The 20,997-nt window shown below is 42.1% G+C and overlaps 1 protein-coding gene across 1 annotated transcript in view; it reads right to left on the bottom strand.

Moving 5' to 3' along the window:
* Positions 1 to 20,997, bottom strand: part of LOC122692638 (zinc finger protein 805-like) — a 39,158-nt gene that overhangs the window by 12,825 nt on the left and 5,336 nt on the right. The window contains 2 exon segments of the mRNA XM_043900419.1: positions 11,216 to 12,639; positions 19,131 to 19,226. Coding sequence (XP_043756354.1) covers positions 11,216 to 12,639; positions 19,131 to 19,226 — 1,520 coding nt within the window.

The raw sequence follows: 20,997 nt of genomic DNA, 5'->3' as shown, positions 1-20,997 counted from the left end.
CTGAGACCTGTCAGCATGTGTCCCGGAGCAAATGCCTCAGGACCAGGGAGCAGGAATTGCTGAGGACGGTGCAGGCTGTAGTCAGGCCTCAGATGGGCTGTCTGTCTGTCCTGGCTGAGCAGGATGGAGCCTCCAGCAAATGAGCTGGCCCTCCCGGACACGCCTGCTGCAAATGCTCTCAAAGGGTGGGGGAAGTAAGACAGACAATCGAAGATGGCTCCGTAAGGCGGTCTTTACTTCTGCAGAAGGGCGCACTACAAAGGTCTGGGAGCAAGCACACGGAGTGGGAAATCCACTGTTTTTATTCCTAAAATGAGGGTTCCCTCCTCCAGCTGCTCACAGGCTGAGAGTCACACAGTTATAACCTTCCTGGAGGCCACCTAAATTTTTGATTGGATGATTTATAGTAACTGTTTAACTCACCCCTTTAGTTCTTTACTAATGTCCAGGATAAAGCCCTTGAAATTAGCCCGCTAAAATATCCTCGTGAGGAAGGAGAATCAGGAAGTGAAAAGAACAAAGGGCTGGCAACTAGCTGCCATTTTAGAAATCTTATAAGCCGGTTATATACCTTTCTGTTCAAGGAGATGGCAAGAGTGAACATCGACATTTTAAGAATCAAAGAACTAAAATGGACTGGAATGGGCGAATTTAATTCAGATTACCATTAGATCTACTACTCTAGGAAACAACTCCTTTACAAGAAATGGAGTAGCCCTCATAGTCAATAGGAGTCCGAAATTCAGTACTTGGGTGCATCTCAAAGACAACAAAATCATCTCTGTTTGTTTCCAAGGAAAATCATTCAATATCACAGTAATGCAAGTCTATGCCCCAACCACTAATGCTGAAGAAGCTGAAGTTGAACGGTTCTATGAAGCCCTACAAGACCTTCTAGAACTAACACCAAAAAAAGATGTCCTTTTCATCACGGGGACTGGAATGCAAAGGTAGGGAGTCAAGACATACCTTGAGTAACAGGCAAGTTTGGCCTTGGAGTACAGAATGGAGCAGGGCAAAGGCTAATAGAGTTTGCCAAGAGGATGCACTGGTCACAGCAAACACCCTCTTCCAACAACACACAGGAAGAGACTCTACAGATGGACATCACCAGATGGTCAATACAGAAATCATACGGATCATACTCTTTGCAGCCCAAGATAGAGAAGCTCTATACAGTCAACAAAAACAAGACGTGGAGCTGACTGTGGCTCAGATCTTTAACTCCTTCTGGCCAAACTCAGACTTAAATTGAAAGAAGTAGGGAAAACGACTAGACCATACAGGTAAGACCTAATTCAAATCCCTTACGATTATAAAGTGGAAGTGACAAACAGACTCAACGGATTAGATCTGATAAACAGAGTGCCTGAAGAATGATGAAAGGAGTTTTGCGACATTGTACAGGAGGCAGTGATCAAGACCATCCCCAAGAAAAACAAATGCAAACAGGCGAAATGGTTGTCTCACCCGCATGGGGTCCATCCAGGCCGCCGCCATCGCGGAGCCTTGTGGAGAGCGTGGGGCCGCAGCGGCGGCTCCAGGATTCACCGCCCGCCGCCCGGAGGATGCCTAGGGCGGGGAGACCTCGGCGGACCGTCGCTCTCCGAGCCTCAGTAGCCCAGGCGTAGAGGCCCAGGCTATCGCATCAGACCTGCGGGGATGGATCGGGGCCCCGGCGGGCGCTCAGGAGCCACCCCCGTGACGGAGGACCCGGGGCGGATGTCAGGCTCGCACACTGACCGACGCAGAGGTGAGAAGAACAGCTTCCTCACCAGCCTTTCCAGCTCCGGCAGGGGACAAGCGGCCACGCCGGCTTTTCAGTCCCTACAGCCCCAGGCACGCACTGGACACCGACTGATGACGCACAGTCATTAAAGCGCCCGGAAGTCCCGGCCCGGTCCGCGGCTGTCATTGGTCCAGCTTCAGCGCTAACTCGCGCCGCTCAGACTTCTGGGTAACGTAGTTTTTTACCCGTGCAAACCAGAAAGGAAGGTGACAATCGGGTCCTGACCCTGAATTCTGTCGTCTGCTGCTTTCTGTTCACCCCCAGGATCACTTTCAGGCTCCCTGTGTAGAGCCTTCTAGGCCCTTAGAGGAAGTTGTAATATGTTTTGTGCGTGTTCTAGAAATACACCCAGGAACTGTTTAATCTACCACAGTTAAGATACACAGAAATGGTAATGACTGATACGAAGGGCCAAATTATGTTCCACAGATCCGTAGAAACTTGAGATGGGGAACGTCGCAAAGGGCCCAGCGGGGACGATCGGGACGGGTCAGGGGACAGAAGCAAACAATGCGCGGTCCAGAGCTTTTGTTTTCGACAGGAGAGGGGAGGCAAGGCGGCATAAACGGCTTGGTATTGGCTAGTCTGAATCCTGTCAGGCCTTGGAGCATGGAGGCCGTCCTTATTTGCCTGTCACAGGCCGTTAGAGGATGAGAAGCATAGTCTACTGAAGTGTAAGAGTCAGAAAGAAAAGGGGTTTCTATTAGGGGCTTTGGCTTGTTTAATCTACAGGTGAAAGGAATAGCCCCTAAGAGTAGTCTGTTACCTCTAAGAAGTGGCTAGCCCTGAAAGGAGCAGTCTTGGGATCCTCTGGTGGTTTAATGGTTAGGGCTCTGTGCTCTCACTGCAGAGGGTCCAGGTTTGATCCCTGGTCAGTGAACTAATATCCAGCAAGCTGCAGGGGCCCAGCAGTCAATCAATCAATCAATCGAGAGGTAGAGACCAAAAAAATAGGCAGAGGGGAAACAAAAACAACAAATACATGGATCTCCAAATTAAAAAATCACAGTAGGCAGAAATTTCCTTCAAGCCATCTATCTGGTTACAAGGACAGAAGTATAATGAGGTGGTCTGACTAGAGGCTTATGCTCAACACTGCTTCAAGGCAGGCAAAGGATGTTACCCATTTATAATTTAGTTTAGACCATTCAATTGTCAGGTATGTAACATACCTGTGAACAGATTACAGATCTTTAACCCTCAAATCTCAAGGATGATGTCACTGACCATTCCAGAGGCTGCAGGCACCCCACAACTGAGATAGGAAAGGTGGTCTATGGGTCAGAGCCTGAGTACCAACAGGAGCGGTGTGTACAACCAGAGACCAGACTCGAATGGGTCTCCAGTATCACGTCTCTCTAGAGGGCCCTCCCAGCTGAACCAAACACTCCCATATCATCTCAGTAAAACTCACAGACAGGTCCATGAACTTGACTAAGCCTGCAACAACACACTCTTTAATCTCCAGTTATGCACACTTAATAATGCAGGAATTATGACACCATATTCATTAATCTTCTTTCTTGAAGTCAAAGGCTACAAGTTTCAACAGCAGAACAGTAAAGGAGAAACTGTTGACATATGTGCACTGGAAATACACGGCGTTAACCTGGTTGTTAACCAATCTGTAGAAATAGAGGCAAATACAGGGAATATTTGCAAGTCAAATCACTTGGCAATATATCTAAATAGATACAAGATTTATTGAGAGGCATGATTCTCTCTCGTCAGATATTCTCTATATTTTGTCTTCATTAAATCCTGAACACGTGTAAGAATTTCTGCTGTGACGTAACTTGTTACAATGATTTATGTGTATTTAAACCTTCACCTCAAAGCTATGACTTATTTTTGTCATAGGAAACTGTATTTGCTTAGTATTTGTTAAAGGAATTTGAACTTCTATCCCATTTTGCTATCATTTAAGTCACTGTGAAAATGAGTTAACATGCCGTGCTATCCTTTGAACGTCACAATTTGCCCTTGGTTAACATTTAGGGACTTAGATTTTGGGATGCTTGCTATCATGCCCAGAAAGGATGAATGGCTCAGTGTAGGTACTGTCTGTGTATTGTGTTACTGACCTGCTATGCTTCTGAAGGTCAAAAATCTTATGTTCCAAGCAGAGTGCCCAATAAAAATACTGGGCTCTGAGGTTCTAATGAGCTCCCCTAGGAGCCATTTCACACATGCTGTTGAAATTCACTGACGGAACTTAAACTAAGCGCTCAGAACTCCTAAGGCTTCCCTGGTGGCTCAGACGCTAAAGTATCTGCCTGCAATGTGGGAGACCTGGGTTCGATCCCTGGGTCGGGAGGATGTCCTGGAGGACGAAATGGCAACCCATTCAGTACTCTTGCCTGGAAAATTCCATGGGTGGAGGAGCCTGGTAGGCTGCAATCCATGGGATCACAGAGTCGGACAGGACAGAGCAACTTCTCTAGAACTCCTAAGGCTTGTCCCTGGCTTCCTCTGGACTCCAATCCTTGTACCTTTCCCCTTATCTGAGATCGCTTTGTAATCTTTCGCTGTGACAAAACACAGATGGTAAGCATGATAATACACAGAGTTCTTTGATGTTTTCCCAGTAAATCATAACCTGGATAATCTTGAGGACTTTCAAAATAGTCATTCATCATGACTCTTATTTAAAATCTGACCAGTCTGTTCATATAAGCACATGTAGTTTCTCTTTGTGGTCAACATATGTCATACACGGTCCCCATTATATACACAGCTTTGTGTAAACACTCTGTGAGGGAGGGAGGCGATCAATATAAAAATACACTGCAGTGTGTGGGCTTTCACCAACACACACACATACTGAGGGAAACAATAAATTTAATGTGTCTAATGAGGGAAACAAAAAGGTTAAAGGAACAGAATTGGACCATGGCTGGAGGTGAGGATGATGAAAGAAAAATGGCTGTAAGATGGCTTGGTCACCCAGACACAAGACACCGGGATTCACTGAGATGTTTTTCAGGCACCTCAAACACAGTGTCCAAAACCAAATCAACCTTGTCCTTCTTTGATCTCCCTGCTACTTCAAACTCAAGAGATTATCTAGATCTTTGACAAAGTTATGAGATGATGCCAGCACTGAAGACTGAATGTGGTTTCACACTCAAACTGAAAGGGTGGCCAAAATATACTGCAAAATGAGAAATGGGGGTCAGAGAACAATGCATATTACTTGATCCATTTCAGTAAAAATGAGTAGTGACAAGGAAACCAAGGATTCACACTATATGGAGCAATCTGGGAAAGTGATACGGGCATGGACTCTGTAAGCCAGCCTAAATGCCTCTAATCCCTAAACTCATACTTTGGACAACGGTACAACTTTGGGCAAATTCCTTAATCTTTCTATTCCTCAGTTTTCTGATTTGTAAAATGAGGGTAATATTACCTACCACATCAACTTGCTAGAAAGGTTAGGAGTTGACATGTTTAAACATTCAAGACAGTGGCGGATGTACAGTAATACCATGTGTTTGCTTGCTCTTACAACTTCTATGGGTGCATCCTCATGGTGATGATTCTGGCCATGTGACACATGCATAAACTCAGTGTGTATGAATACACAGAATGTGTGGAATTATCAACAAGGGTAACAGACATGAGAGACATTCACCCTGGAGACACAGCTTTGGGAGAACTCTGTGGCTCACTGAGTGTAAAATGCCTTCAATGGGAATTATCTCATTCATGGAACATATCAAAGTAAGAAAACAGCGGCTTTGGATGGGCCCCAGGAAGCACACTGTTTAATACTAATACATGGGCTGAAGACAGAGTCTCTGAAGAAGGGCAAGACCTGAGAAAGCAGGGAAGGACATTTAAGTTAGAGAGGTGGGCAGCAGTCCAAACGGGGCTGGGAGGTAGGGGGAAGAGGACAAAAGGAAACTCTAAGACCTGCCTAAGCCAGGTGACCATGATAGAGATCATCCTGTAGTTGTCACTGCAGTGAAAGGGACATGAGGGGGCGAGGACAGGCAGTGGACTGAACAGTCACACAGCGTGTCTGTGAGAGAACAGAGAAGGGCACAGCTCAATGGAAAAGTGAGGCATAAAGTGCCTAGGGGTGAGGAACAGGGTACAGATTATGAACACAGAAGGGAGTTAAGAGGGAGAAGTTAAAGATCAAAAACAGAGGCATAAAAGAAACACAGAGGTCCTACCCACGCTGGAAAATATGGGGGAATGTGTTCAACCACAAAGAGGAACAGTGACTGTGGAAGAGGAGTAGCCCGTACTCTTCAGGTTGTAACAAGTCTTACTGAGCAATGAAATCTTACACACAAATCTTCTCTGGGGAACAGAATTCTGAACAAGCTGAAGGTCGCCCAGTTTTAATTTCTTGAGAACTATGTATGGATAACAACAAAGACTGCAGGTCTTCCGTTCCTCCAGGTAATTTAGGATTTCTATTCCAATAATTAAGATAAAGTACCAGAGACCAATGACTTTGGACTACAAGTTTTGCTGTGTTCTGAGTCCTTTTTGGCATCATAAACTAGGCAAAGAAATAGAAGATGTATAAAAGAACAAAACAGAAAATCAAACAATTGAAAAATTCAAAAACCAAAATGAAAATTCACTGGGTGAGCTCCATAGTAGATTATACATGAGAGGGAAGGAGTCAGTGAGCTCAAAGAGAGCTCAAAGGGAATTAACCAATATGAGCAACAGAGAAAAACACCCTGGGGAAACAAAAAGGTACAAGTCAGAGGGTCCTATGGAACAAGAACAGGAGACCACCACTCTTGTTACTGGAGCCCCTGAAAGAGAGGGGCTGGAAAAACTATTGGAAGCGTAACTAAAAATTACGCAAATTTTCCAAATGGCATATACCACAAAATTTTTAAAGTGAAGCCAACACCAGACAGGATAAGCCCCCAAGTGCTATGGCAGGTTGCATCCTGATCAAACTTCCCAACTCTCTATACAGAGAAACAGCACTGAGAGCACTTGACGAAACGGGTGCAGCACAGACAGAAACAATGAGCCAGACGGCAGCAGGTCCCTCATCTGAGACCACGGGAGACAGGAAACGCCTTGCCTTCCAAGTGCTGAATGAAAAGAACTGCTGACCCTGAATCCCATACCCCACAAAAACATCCTTTGGGAAGGAAGGAGACATAAAGACATTCTTAGAAGAAGGAAAACAAAAAACATTTGTTACCAGAAAACCTACCACAAAAGACAGGCTACAGGTGTTCCTGGGGTAAAAAATTTTAAGAAACTGTTAATGGAAGACCCCTCTGATTTTAAGAAGGAAGAAAGAACAATGTAATGAGTAAAAGTAAACAGACTGTGCTTCTGATGAGTTTTGCACAAGTTTTGCAAAAGTGGTTTGACAGCTGAAGCAAAAAAAAAAACACATCATCCGATGTGGTGCTCAACATACATAAAGGAAATACTGAAGACAGTTATATTAAAGAATGGGGAATGTAAACGTACCCAATGGAAGTAAGTGTCTACACGTCAAAGTGCTAAAATGTTGATACTGTACACTCTGATAAGTTATGTATGTACAATACAATACCAAAAGTAACCACTAAAAAACATGACATATACTCAAAAACGTCACAGATATATCAAGTGGAATTCCTAACATTAAAGTAACTCAAAAGAAGGCAAAACAAACAAAAAGTAGCCCCCAAAACCAAACAACAGGGCAAAAAAAACCAGGTAACAAAAACATCATAAAATGGTAATTGTAAGCCCTAAAAATATCAATAATTATTTTAAACTTAAATGACCTAAACATACCAAGTTTTCAAAAGAAATCAGTAAAATGGACATTAAAAAATGAGGCTGCTGCTGCTGCTGCTAAGTCGCTTCAGTCGTGTCTGACTCTGTGAGACCCCATAGACAGTAGCCCACCAGGCTCCCCCGTCCCTGGGATTCTCCAGGCAAGAACAATGGAGTGGGTTGCCATTTCCTTCTCCAGTGCATGAAAGTCAAAAGTGAAAGTAAAGTCAGTCAGTCGTGTCTGACTCTTAGCGACCCCACGGACTGCAGCCTACCAGGCTCCTCTGTCCATGGGATTTTCCAGGCAGGAGTACTGGAGTGGGGTGCCATTGCCTTCTCCAAAAAAATGAGGCAAGTATATGCTATTCACAATAGCACATATTACATTACTTGAAATGTAAGAATATAGATAAGGTTGAAAATGTAATTATTATGGAAAAATATAATCATGCAAACATTAACCAAAAAACTCAACAGTGAGTACATTAATATCAGATAAAGTATACTTCAAAGCAAAAAAATTTCACACGAGCAAAAAGAAAACAGAGAATAAAGATAAAAGGGTCAATACACCAAGATAACATAGCAATCCTAAATGCGTCCGTACCAAGTAACACAGCTTTGAAATACATGAAGTGAAAGCTGACAGAACTTAAAGGACGAAGAGACAATTCTAGAATTAAACTGCAGGACAACACCCCCATTCTCAGTTATTGACAGAAATTCAAGGCGGGAAAACAACAGACAAAGAAAATCGGAGAAACACTATCAATGAAGAGGATCTGGCACACAGATATACAAGCTCCACCCAATGACAGTAGGATACACATTCTTTTCAAGCAGCCTTACTGAACATTCAAGATAGACTATATCTTGGATCATAAAACAAACCACAACAAATTTAAATAGCCAAATCAAATATAAAACAAATGAAATAAAAAATAAGAAGAAAGCACAAAATACTCCAAACACTGTAAAATTAAGCAACATACTTCTAAATAATCGATGGGTCACACAGACAGTGTTGAATAAAGAAATAATTAGAACTGAATGAAATGTAATTAGAACATAATAAACTACAACAGTACCGTGAGGGAAATTTATAGAATTTAATGCTTGTATTAAAAAAGTGAAAAAAAAAATCCTCAAATCAATAACCTAAGCACCCATCTCAAGCAACTGCAGAGGAAAATAGTACCAAAGCAAATAGAAGAAATGATGTAATAAGGATCAGAGAGGAAAAAAATCAGTGAAATTTGGAAAAGACAGAAGGGAAAAATGATATAAAGTGCTGGTTTTTTAAAACAATTTTAAAAACTGATAAATGTCTTAAGAAGACTGACATAAAAGAGAATTAACACATTTCTAACATCAGGAATAAAATATGGGTTATAAATACAGAGTCTACTGCCATCAGAATGATAATAAAGGAACACTTTAAACAAATAAGAACATTTATATGAAATGGGACAATTTCTAGAAAAAGATAAACTGTAAAAACTTATCTGATATGAAGTAGAAACTGAAGAGTTCTATACATATTAAATAAAATAAATAAGTAAGTAAGAAGCATTCAAAAGAGAACTCTTCAAGACTAAAGGGTTCACTGGAGAATGCTATCAATCATTAAAAGAACACACCAAACCGATTCTATACTATACACTGTCTTCTGAATAATAGAACACCTCTTAATGCATGTTAGGAGGCCAGAATCACCTAGACCCCAAAATCAGACATTGACAATGGACAAAGAAAAAAAAAAACTATTTAATACGTACCACTGTCACTCATGAAATGAGAGGAAAACTTTTTCAACAAAATACCAGCATATTAAATACAGTAATATATATAAAAATAACTGTACTCCATGACCAAGTAGGGCTTATTCCAAGGATACAAGCCTGGCTCAACATTCAAAACTCAAATAAACGTAATATATAACAACAGGCTACAAAAGAAAAAAACACAAGATTCTATCAGTTGATTAAAAAAAAAACATTTGACAAATTCAACACTCATTCACAGCAACAAAAAATTCTCAGCCAATTAGGAATATGGGAAACTTTCTAAACTTGATAAAGAAAGCTCTATGAAGAAAACCTTACAACTAACACCACAGTTTATGTGAAAATCTGGATGTTTTCCCCCTACTATCAGGAACCAGCCAAGGACATGTTTTCTCACTACTAGTATTCAAAATCATATTGGAAGTTCTAGCTAGTGCAATAAGATGAGAAAAGGAAATGACAGGTATACAGATGGGAAGAAAGAAATAAAACTTCTCTATTTGCAGAGGATATTTCTATGTAGAAAATCCCAAGCATTCTATCAAAAGAAAGAGCAAGATTGTAGGATATGAAAAATATATATATTTCTGTATACTAATAAAGACTCTATGGAAGCTGAAAATTCAAAAATCAATGCAATCTATAATTACTAACAACAAACAAACAAAAAACCTACGTCTATATATAAATCTTATAAAAATTGTAGAGGACCTATTATTGAGACTTATTAAATAATAATGAAATAAATCAAGAGATAGGAAATAAATATACAGAGATAATACATTCATAAACTGGAACACCCAAAACAGCAAAGATGCTGACTCTAAACATCTTAATCTGCCAATTTAACTCAATTTCTTTCAAAAGTCAGTAATTTTTCTAGTAAAAACTTGCACAAAACTTTACATGGAAATTCAAAATAATGAGGATGCTAAATCAGTTTTAAATAAGACTGAAGTTTTAAATAAGAAGACTGAACTGGGTAAAGAGGAATCACTTTACCCAATTAAAAGACTTACCATATAATTAAAGAAATCAGTAAACCAGGATTAGTACAGGAGCAGAAAACATCTGAGTGTTAGGTCGTTAAAACCATATGAAAAACAGATTTGTCTTTAAAAAATCAAAGCCTAAATAGTCTTAAACGGTGCAAAAGAACATGACCGTTCATATGTGAATTCTTACCTCCTTAAATATAAAGGTATTTAGTGGCTCAAACCAAAATTTAAGCTCCTTAAGAACAGAGACAATGTTTTAGAACAAAGATATTCGATGAACCGTTCCAGACCTGTCTAACTCACCTTACACTGGATAGCAATGAATGTATACACAAGACACATAGTATAGGTTCTTTACCACGGAAACAAAACGCGCTTCCTCCAAGTTAACTAAGGAATCTATGACAAAGTGCCACAGTTTGGCAAGGAAGTCTGAAAGAAACTTTTTTGCAGTTCATTTTCTAAGTCTCTCCCTTCCGGTTTTTAAAAACATTCCTGAGATAATACTGAAATGTAAACTAAGAAGAAAGATGGAGCTGAAGGTATCCCGAAGTGCATAATAACCACTGGGTGTCTCTCCTTGATGAATTCTCAGGTGCAGAATAAGGCTCTAGGTTGGGGCAATTTCCAATATAACTCTTTAGATGACAATTAATATCCTGCAATAGTTTTTCTCACAGGGAAGAAAACTGTGGGGTTTCTCTTTGGTATGAATGATCAGATTCTGAGAAAGTTGTTTCTTCTGGCAAAAGATTTTCCTCAGTGGTTACATTCAAAAAGTCTTTCCCCAGTAGGAGTTCTTGAAGGTTGACTGAGGTTTGCCCACTTGTAAAGGGTCTTCCCACTTCTGTCACACTGACGGGGTTTCTGCCAGTATGAACCCGCTGGTGCTGAGTGAGGGACGAGCTGCGACTGAAGGCCTTTCCACACTCACTGCACTCATAGGGCTTCTCTCCAGTGTGGATGATGGAGTGTCGAATGAGGTTTGTGCTCCAGCAGAAGGACTTCCCGCACTCCATGCATTCATAGGGCTTCTCTCCACTGTGAATCCGCTGGTGTCTGGTGAGGCCAGACCTGCGGTTGAAGGCCTTCCCACACTCCGTGCACTCATACGGCTTCTCTCCAGTGTGGATGCTGAAGTGCCGAATGAGGTCTGCCCGATTGCTAAAGGCTTTCCCACATTCTTTGCATTCAAAAGGTTTCTCGCCAGTGTGGGCTCTTTTATGTAAGATAAAAGTAGAACAGTGGGTGAAGGCCTTTCCACACTCGGTGCACACATAGGGCTTCTCCCCAGTGTGGATCCGCTGGTGCCTCTTGAGGTACGACCTGTGGTTGAAGGCCTTGCCACACTCAAGGCACTCGAAGGGCTTCTCCCCGGTGTGGATGACATAGTGGTGAATGAGGGCCGCGCTCTCACAGAAGGCTTTCCCACATTCGCTGCACTCGTACGGCTTCTCCCCAGTGTGGGTCTGCTGGTGCCACATGAGGTATGACCTGTGTTTGAACACCTTGCCACACTCGAAGCACTCATATGGATTCTCACCACTGTGGATGATGTAGTGGCGAATGAAACCCGGCCTATCTCGGAAGGCTTTTCCGCATTCTTTGCACACAAACGGTTTTTCTCCAGTGTGGCTCCTGTTATGCAAAACAAAAGTGGAGCGGTGGGTGAAGGCCTTTCCACACTCACTGCATTTATAAGGCTTCTCCCCACTGTGAATCCGCTGGTGTTGCGTCAGGTGTGACTTACGGTTGAAGGCCTTGCCGCACTCCATGCACTTATAGGGCTTCTCCCCGGTGTGGACCATGTGGTGTTGAAGGAGATAAGTGCTCTTACTAAATGTTTTCCCACACTCTGTGCATTCATAGGGCTTCACTCCTGAGTGAATCCTCTCATGTCGCGCAAGGAGGCGTTTCTTATTAAAAACTTTCCCGCACTCACTGCATTTGAAGAGACTTTCCTCGTCCTGAGTCAGGGGATCTTTATCTGATCCACAGGCGTCGCGGTCATGGACAGCACCCCCTGGAGGGACGGGCTCCTCTGTGATCCCTGAACACATACCACCAGCTCTCCCTAAGCTGCCATGTTCACAGCTTGGTTTCCCAGGGAGCTTCCCCTTCTGGGCTTCTATCTCTGGTCTCAAGCGTCCTTCATGCCTTTCCAGTGGCTCTTCTGGATTGTTGATTTGGCCCAACTGGGACTCCTCTGAAACTCTTTGTGTTAGCTGTTCCTGGACTGAGGCTCCCTCAAACAGGGATGGCTCAGAAGTGGTAGATTCTCTGGTCTTGGGTTTTCCTTTGTCACCTGAAAGAAATTCAATATACAAAAAACCTGTTAATAATGCCAGCATGGAAGATCACTATTTCAGTGTAAAAAATGAAGATGAACATAGTGCCTCTGTATCTGCCATGTTTCCCTACCTCTGAATCCCAGGATAACAATGTATTTCTTTCCTGATCTTGGATTGTTAAAACCTTGAAAGACAGAGCCAGAGGAGTGACTGTGTGAGGGGATGGGGTGCTGGAAAAAGACACAGTCAATTACAGACTGGATAGTTATGCAAATAAATAACTCATGTGGGTCCAGACAGTTTATGCTGAAGAGATGACTCAGTTCAAGGCCTGAAAGACAAATTATGTGATCAGAAGGCTGAGGTTTGAACCATAAGATAACAACTAGGAAACAGATAGAGGGAAGGCAGGACACCAAGTCACCCAAGCACTGATTCAATCAGCTGTTTTTATGTAATGAGAGTCAGTGGAATTCTTATGTTTAAAATACTCCATGCATATATTGCCACACATCAATGCCAAGAGGCTAATGAGTCTGACAATGTGGTAGCTAATGTTTGGAAGCCCTCTGAAATCTGTTAAAAAAAAATCTATTGCAAACTGACTGGACAAAGACTTTGCAACAACTAACTTATAAAAGCTCAAGGAGCTAAAGAAAGATACAGAGAAAGTCAAGAAAACTAGGTAAAAACAAAATGGAACTATCAACACAGAGAAAGAAAACCTAAAAAGAAATGAAAAAGAGGGAATTCCCTGGACGTTCAGCAGTTAAGACGCCAAGCTCTGTCAGGGACCCAGGTTCAATCCCTGGTCAGGGAATTAAGATCTCGCAAGCCACACACTGCAGTGGAAAAAAAAAAAACAGAGAGAGAGAGAGAATGAAAGAAAAGAGAAAGAAACTCAGGAGCAAAGCTTTCATTAACTGAAGTGAAAACCTCACTAGAATGATTCAAATAAAAATCTGCATAGGAAGAAGAAATAATCTGCCAAGTTGAAGATAGAAAACATTATTCTATAAGTATTGAGTCTAACAAACAGAAAAAAGAAAAGATTGAAAAATAGTGAGTAGAGCCTAAGGGACCTGTGATATAACTTAATGAACGAACATACTCACTGGGACATTCCCAGAAAGACATGAGAGATAGGATCAAAGAGACTATCTGAAGAGCTGAAAACATCCCAAAATGGATGAAACATCCAAGAAGCTCAATGAATTCCAAGAAAAATAAACTCAGACACACACTGAGGAAACTGTAATCAAACTTTTGTAAGCCAAAGAGAAAGTATAGCAAGTATGAAGCAACTTGTTATATACAAGCAGTTCTCAGTAAGATTATCAGATTTCTCATCAGAAACTTGGGAGGCCAGAAAGCAGCAGCTCAATATATTCAAGTGTAAAACAAACAAACAAAAAGTGTCAAGTAAGAATCCTATATCTGGCAAAACTGTCCTTCAAGAGAGCGAGGAAGAAATTAAGACATCCCAATATACAAAAGTTGAAGGAGTTTGTTACCACTGGATCTGCTCTGTAAGAAATTCTTCAGGGAGGCTTCCAGGTGAAACGTAAGAACACCAGACAGTAATTCAAAGCCATATGAAGAAATAAAGAGTTTATAATAGTAAATACATGGGCAGTTATAAAAAATAGTATTATTTTGTAACTCCACATTGTGTATTTACATGATTTAGAAGATTGTTTTTTAAACTGGTTAACCTAAAGGCTTGTATCATTATAACTTTAGTTTATAAGTCCATGTGTAGTTTCCTAGAAATCTAAGACACTAATGCATTTAAAAGAATTAGCAGTTTAAGTTTCTAGGCATACAACATATAAAGATGTCATTTTGTGACACAAACACTTAAAAGAGGTAATGACAGAGCAGTACAGGATTTTTGTCATTACTGAAGTTAGGCTGGTATAAAATCATGTGAACATTAAAACTTTAATACATTCATCAAATATAATCCCATGATAACCACAAATAGCTAGAGAACATATGCAGAAGGAAATGAGAAAGGAATTTAAATGTTTCACTACAAAATATCAACTAAACAACAGACTATAAAGCAAGAATGAGAAACAGAAAACTATAATACATGTAGAAATTAAATATCAAAATGACAGAAGTCTCTCCATATCAGCAATCACTTTAAACATAAATGGTTAAACTCTTCAATTAAAAGGCAGAGATTAGCAGGATTGATAACACATGATCCAACTATATGCCTTCCACCAGAGACTCACTTTAGATACAAAGACACAGACTGAAAGTCAAAAGGTGGAAAAGATTCTGTGCAAATACAAACAAAAAGAGAGAAGAGGTGGCTATATTAAAATCAGACAAGACAGACTTTAAATCAAAAAAGATTACAAGCAACAATGAAAGATACTATATAAGTAAAAGATATAATACAGCAAGAAGACATTATAATTGTAAACAACTACATAATGAAAGATCAAAACACAAGAAACAAAGAATCAAAGAATGGAAGAGAGTAAGAGACGACACTACAAAAAAAGATGGAGACTTTAACATCCCACTCTCAATAACGGAGAGAAAAACCAGACAAAGGATAAGTGAAGAAACAGAGGACTTAACATAATCAACCAACTAGATCTAACAGCTACATACAGAACATTCTACCCAACAACAATAACATACACATTCTTCTCAAGTATACATGGGATATTTTCCAGAAGAGACCACAGTTAAATCACAAATTCTTATCTCAATAGCTTTAACAAGATATCAAACAAAGTATGATTTGTTTCTAATGAAAATGAAAAAACATACCAAAACTTACAGGATGCAGTGAATGTGGTTGTTAACAGGGAGGTTTGTAGCTATAAACACTTTCAGTGAAAAACAAAAAGATCTCAAGTCAACAATCTAACTTAACAACTTTAGCAGGAAAAGAAAGACAAATAAACCCAAACCTAGCAAAAGGAAGGGTGAATGAAAGATTAAAGATAAATAGTACACAGAATTAAAAAATAGGAGAATATCAATGAAACAAAGTTATTCTGGAAAAGATCAACAAAATTGACAAACCTTTAGCTTAGATGAACTAAGGAAAAAGGAAAAGAAAAAAAAACCTCAAAATACTAAAATCTGAAATCAAAATGGGGACATATAATGTTGATCCTACAGAAATGAAAAAGAATATAAGTGAATACTGTGAAGAACTATATACCAACAAATTGGAATATCTAGATGAACTGAACATATTTCTAGAAACACGAAACCTGTAAAGACTAAATCACGGAAAAAGAGAAAATTTGAATAGGTCTATAAGTAGAAAGAGACTGAATTAGTAATCAAAATCTCCCAGCAAAGAAAAATCTTGGGAGACTTGATGGCTTCACTGGTCAGTCTAACCAAACATTTTTTTTAAGAAGTATTAAGACCAATTCTCAAAGTCTTCCCAAAAAAACTAGAGGAAGAAAACACTTTTAAACTCATTCTGAGACTAGTGTTACCGTAACACCAAAGAGAAGTACGCTATAAGAAAACTACAAAGCAGGGACTTCCCTGGTGGTCCAGTGGTTAAGAACCTGCCATGCAGTGCAGGGGTTATGGGCTCCCTGGTCAAGAAACTAAGACCCCACATGCCACAGAGCAACTGAGCCCACATGCCACAAGGCTGTGTCTCAACAAAAGATCCCACATGACTCAAGAAGACCCCTCATCCCTAAGACCTGACACACCAAATAAATAATTAAATATTAGAAGAAAGAAAGAAAGAAATATCCCTTAGGAACAGGATACAAAAATCCTGAACAAAATAGCAGCAAAACAAATTCAGTAGCATATCAAAAGGATCATATACCATGACCCATTGCAGTTTACTCCAGTAATGGACGGAAAACAGAAAGGAAGATAAAAAGCCCTGCTGATCATCTCAAGTGATACCGTAAAAGCCTTTGACAGAATTCATGATTAAAATTAAAAAATCCACAAACTAGGAATAGGAAGAAAGTACCTGATCATATGACAGACTTTATTTTCTTGAGCTCCCAAATCACTGCAGATGGTGAGTGCAGCCATAAAATTAAAAGATGCTTGCTCCTTAGAAGAAAAGCTGTGACCAACCTAGACAGCATATTAAAAAGCAGAGACGTTACTTTGCCAACAAAGGTCTGTCTAGTCAGAGCTATGGTTTTTCCAGTAGTCATGTATGGATGTGAGAGTTGGACAACAGAGAAAGCTGAGTGCTGAAGAATTGATGCTTTTGAACTTTGGTGTTGGTGAAGACTCTTGAGAGTCCCTTGGACTACAAGGAGACCAAACCAGTCAATCGTAAAGGAAATCAGTCCTAAATAGTCACTGGAAGGACTGATGTCAATGGAAGGACTGATGTCAATGGAAGGACTGATGTCAAAGCTGAAACTCCAGTACTTTGGCCACCTGATGCGAAGAACTGACTCATTGGAAAAGACCCTGATGCTGGGAAAGATTGAAGGCAGGAGGAGAAGGGGACAACGGAGGATGAGATGGTTGGATGGCATCACCGACTTCATGGACATGAGTTTGAGCAAGCTCTGGGAGTTGGTGATGGACAAGGAAGCCTGGTGTGCGAAGTCCATGGGATCGCAGAGTCAGACACTACTGACAGACTGAACTGAACTGAACCTGAACATAATAAAATCCATACATGATAAACCAGAGCAAACATCATGCTCAATAATGAAAGTCTAAAAGTTTTTCTTCTAAGATCAGGAACAAGGTAAAGACCTCCAGTTTCAACACTTCTATTCAACATAATACTGGAATTTCTAGACAGAGAAATTGGCAAGAAAGAGAAATTGAAAGGATACAACTTGGAAAGGAAGAGGTAAATTATCTTTGCCTGTAGATGATAGTTTATTACCTGTAAAAGCCACAAAGATGCCACAAAATAACTTAGAATGAATGAGTTCAGCAAAGTAGCAGGATACAAAGTCAATATATGAGAAGTCAGCTGCATTTACATACATGAATAATGAACAATCTGAAAATGAATATACAAAACAGTTCCATTTACAATAGCATGGAAAAGAATAAAATACTTAGGAATTAATCAACAAGGTGAAATACTTGTACAATGAAAACTATAAAACTTTGCTTAAAGAGTTAAAGATGATGTGAGTAAATGGGAACACACACCATGTTTCCAGATTGGAAGTGTGATATTGTTAAGATATCAATATTACCCTAAGGAACCTACTGATTCAATGCCACTCCTATCAAAACCCCAACTTTTCCTTTTTTGGCTGTGCTGTATCTTCACCAACAATGTTTTTTGCAGAAATAAAAAAATCCACCCTAAAATCCATAATGAAGCTGAAGGCATTTTGAATAGCCAAAGTAGTCTTGAAAAAGAAGAATGAAGTTGGAGAACACAAAACCCCTGATCTCAAAACAGCACAAAATTAAAATGACCAATACGGTGCAGTACTGGCATAAAACCCAACAAACAGACCAAGGGATAGAATCCTGAGTTCAGACATAAACCCTCACATATATCAGGAAATGATTTCTGACAGGGGTGGCAAAACCACTCACGGGGGGAAAAGGACAGGACTAACAACTGAAGCCCCGGTGCCCTCGGCAGCACAGACGTGGGCACGCGGGACAAACATCACTGAGAGGCTTCACCCAGCAGGAAGAGGTGGGGGCGAGGAGAGGTGGGAAAGAGGAGGCCGAGGAGGGCTGGAGAGGCGCTGGGAGGGGAAGACAGAAACCACATTGTTCATCATGACCAATGGACATGGCAGGACCAGCAGCTCACTTCCCCCGAGCCACCAGCAGCGGCGCAGACCCTGCGCTGAGCAGTTTTACGCTTTAAGTGTCCTGTGATCACACACCCCCAGCAACCCCAGGACCGAGAGACCATCATGACTGGCGCCTTCAGGAGCAGCCCCCCTCGCCAACCTCCTGCTCCTCTCCTGAGACGGAGGGCTCAGTCACAGCTCCCCGCCCACTGCCCCAGTGCGGCCAAGTGCCCAGTGCCTTCCAGTGGAGGGATCAGAGGGCTGGTGTTTGTGGGGGGTCAGAGGGGCGTCACCCCCGGCTTCTCTGCTAGCTGCAGGGGGTCAGGACCACCTGAAGTCACATACTGACGGCAGAACGAACCCGGGGCCCCGAACGGCCGTGTGCTGCAGAGCCCCCCGGGACCCACAGGGACGGGGCGTGAGTCAGAAACAGCGGCTCCACTGCTTGAGCACCCAGAGGAGAGGCCAGAGTCCCCCTGACACTGCAGCCAGGCTGTAACTCAGCCGCACTTACGTGCAGACACAAGGACATCCCGAACTTCACCGGGGTCACGGAGTTGGTGGGCGGCACCCAGGCCTGAAGCCCAGGACACATCTGAGCTCGTACACAGCTGTCCTCGGGAAGGACAGGGGGACCTGCGGTCAAAGGGCTCTGTGGCTTCCAGACCACCAGAGGCCCGAACAAGACGCTTCCCGGGGAACCAGGGCCAGCGGCCTCTGTGGGTCTCTGCCCACAGCGTGGCTCCTACCTGGACAGGTGCTTCCGGAGAGGTCTCTCTTCACCGTCCACAGCTCCTGCCCGTGCTCCAGCTGGTAGATCAGCTCAGGTCTGGGGACAGGACACCCTGGGCATGGAGAAAGGAGGAAGACACGGGGGCTTCTGTGAAAACTGGGAAGACCACTCAGTCTCGTGTGGGACTTCAGGCTGTGGACCTCAGAATGAAGCTGCTCCCACACATACAAAATGTGGCACTGTGACCCAGAAACCAAAGACATGCCACACTGCCATGGAGCTTTTATCCCTAATACTAAATCAGAAGCTAATACACAGCTGACAATCACAGTCAAAGGACTGTGTTCAAACAACTTAAATGCACTACATCACTTCAAAATTGAAATAGATTTATGATGTTATTTAAACAACTGACATATTTAAAATATTGACTGTTTTCGTTCAAAACAAGGTTATGTGTCTTCATTGATTAGTTCTGTTTTTAGAACACAAGCAAAGTTTTGTATTGTTCTTCCTACAGACCACAGATGAGTCTATCCCAGGGTTGCTCACAGCATTCCCGGCAAGTACACATTATGATCAGGACTTTTTTTTTTAGCCATGCAGGATCCTAATTCACTGACCTGGGATCAAATCATCACCCTCTGAATTGGGAGGGCAGAGACTTAATCACTGGACCACCATTTTTCAAAAAATTAAAGTTCATTTACAATGTCATGTTTGTTTCGGGTGTCCAGCAAGTGATTCACATACACAAATACCCACATTGCTTTTCAGATTCTTTTCCATTATAGGTTATTATAAGATATTGAAAATAGTTCCCTGTGCTGTATTAGAACCTTGTTGTTTATCTATTATATACAGAGGTGTGTATCTGTTGATCCCAAACTCTTAATGTATCCATCACCACACCTGCTTTCCTCTTTCGTAACCATAAGTTTGTTTTCTGAGTCTGTGAATTGCACCATTTTATAGATAAAAACCATACAGAAACCAACAATCAGGCAGATAATGTGATCTGCCAAAGAGCCCACAACTGGTGAACGGCTGGGCCGACACGCAGTCCAGGGCTAACCATCTCGGCTCTGTGTGCTGTTCCACCACAAAGCTACACAATCCTGCTCCCGAAGGTGCTGAGTCCAGGTCTGAGATGACGCCAATCCTGATGGGTAACGATAGGAGCGGTGAGGTTCACAATGGTCACCTGCACAAAACCTGGTCACTCGAGGCACTGTTCTGACCCTTTCCAGAAAGTTACCCACTTAAACCCTGTTGCAGCCCTGGGAAGCCGACTCCACCTTACTCCAGTTTACCAAGGAGCACCCTGAGGCCCAGACAGGGTCTGTAATTGCCCAGGACCACACAGTTTTTAAGGCGCAGAGTGGGGACTGAACACCAGAGTCTGGCTCTGACCCTGGTCTCCCCAACACCTCACTGAGGAGGAAACAGCAGACACCATGAGTGGGGCCAGCATCCTGAGACCAAGTGCAGGGCAGCTGTGAGGGAGGGATGGGAACACCGAGATGCACCCGCTGGGAGCAGGGCTGGGGAGGGGCAGACTCAGTAGACTTCGGCATTTCATGAACTGTGAGAAAAGAGTAAAACTGAGACTCCTGCGCAGTGATATGGTGACATCTACTGCCACCAATATTTCACTAAAAAAAGGATTTTTACTTCAAAGGAATGCCACAGAGGACAGCTTCATGAAGTGAAGGTGCATGTTCCTTACTGTGAAGTTCCACTGTAGCAGGCTCGCCACAGAAGCAGAGTTCCCCTGACTCTGCTGCGGGCCAGGCGAGCCGGAGGGTCACACGGGAGGAGCAGAACAGTGCCCAGATCAGGCCTGCTGTGCGGTCAGCCAGTGACCAGGGTGAGCTGTGACT

Source organism: Cervus elaphus, chromosome 4 (genome assembly GCF_910594005.1).
Source record: "Cervus elaphus chromosome 4, mCerEla1.1, whole genome shotgun sequence".
Lineage (NCBI taxonomy): Eukaryota > Metazoa > Chordata > Mammalia > Artiodactyla > Cervidae > Cervus > Cervus elaphus.
Note: the sequence above shows the minus strand (reverse complement) of the source record. Positions and strands in the feature narration are given on the sequence as shown.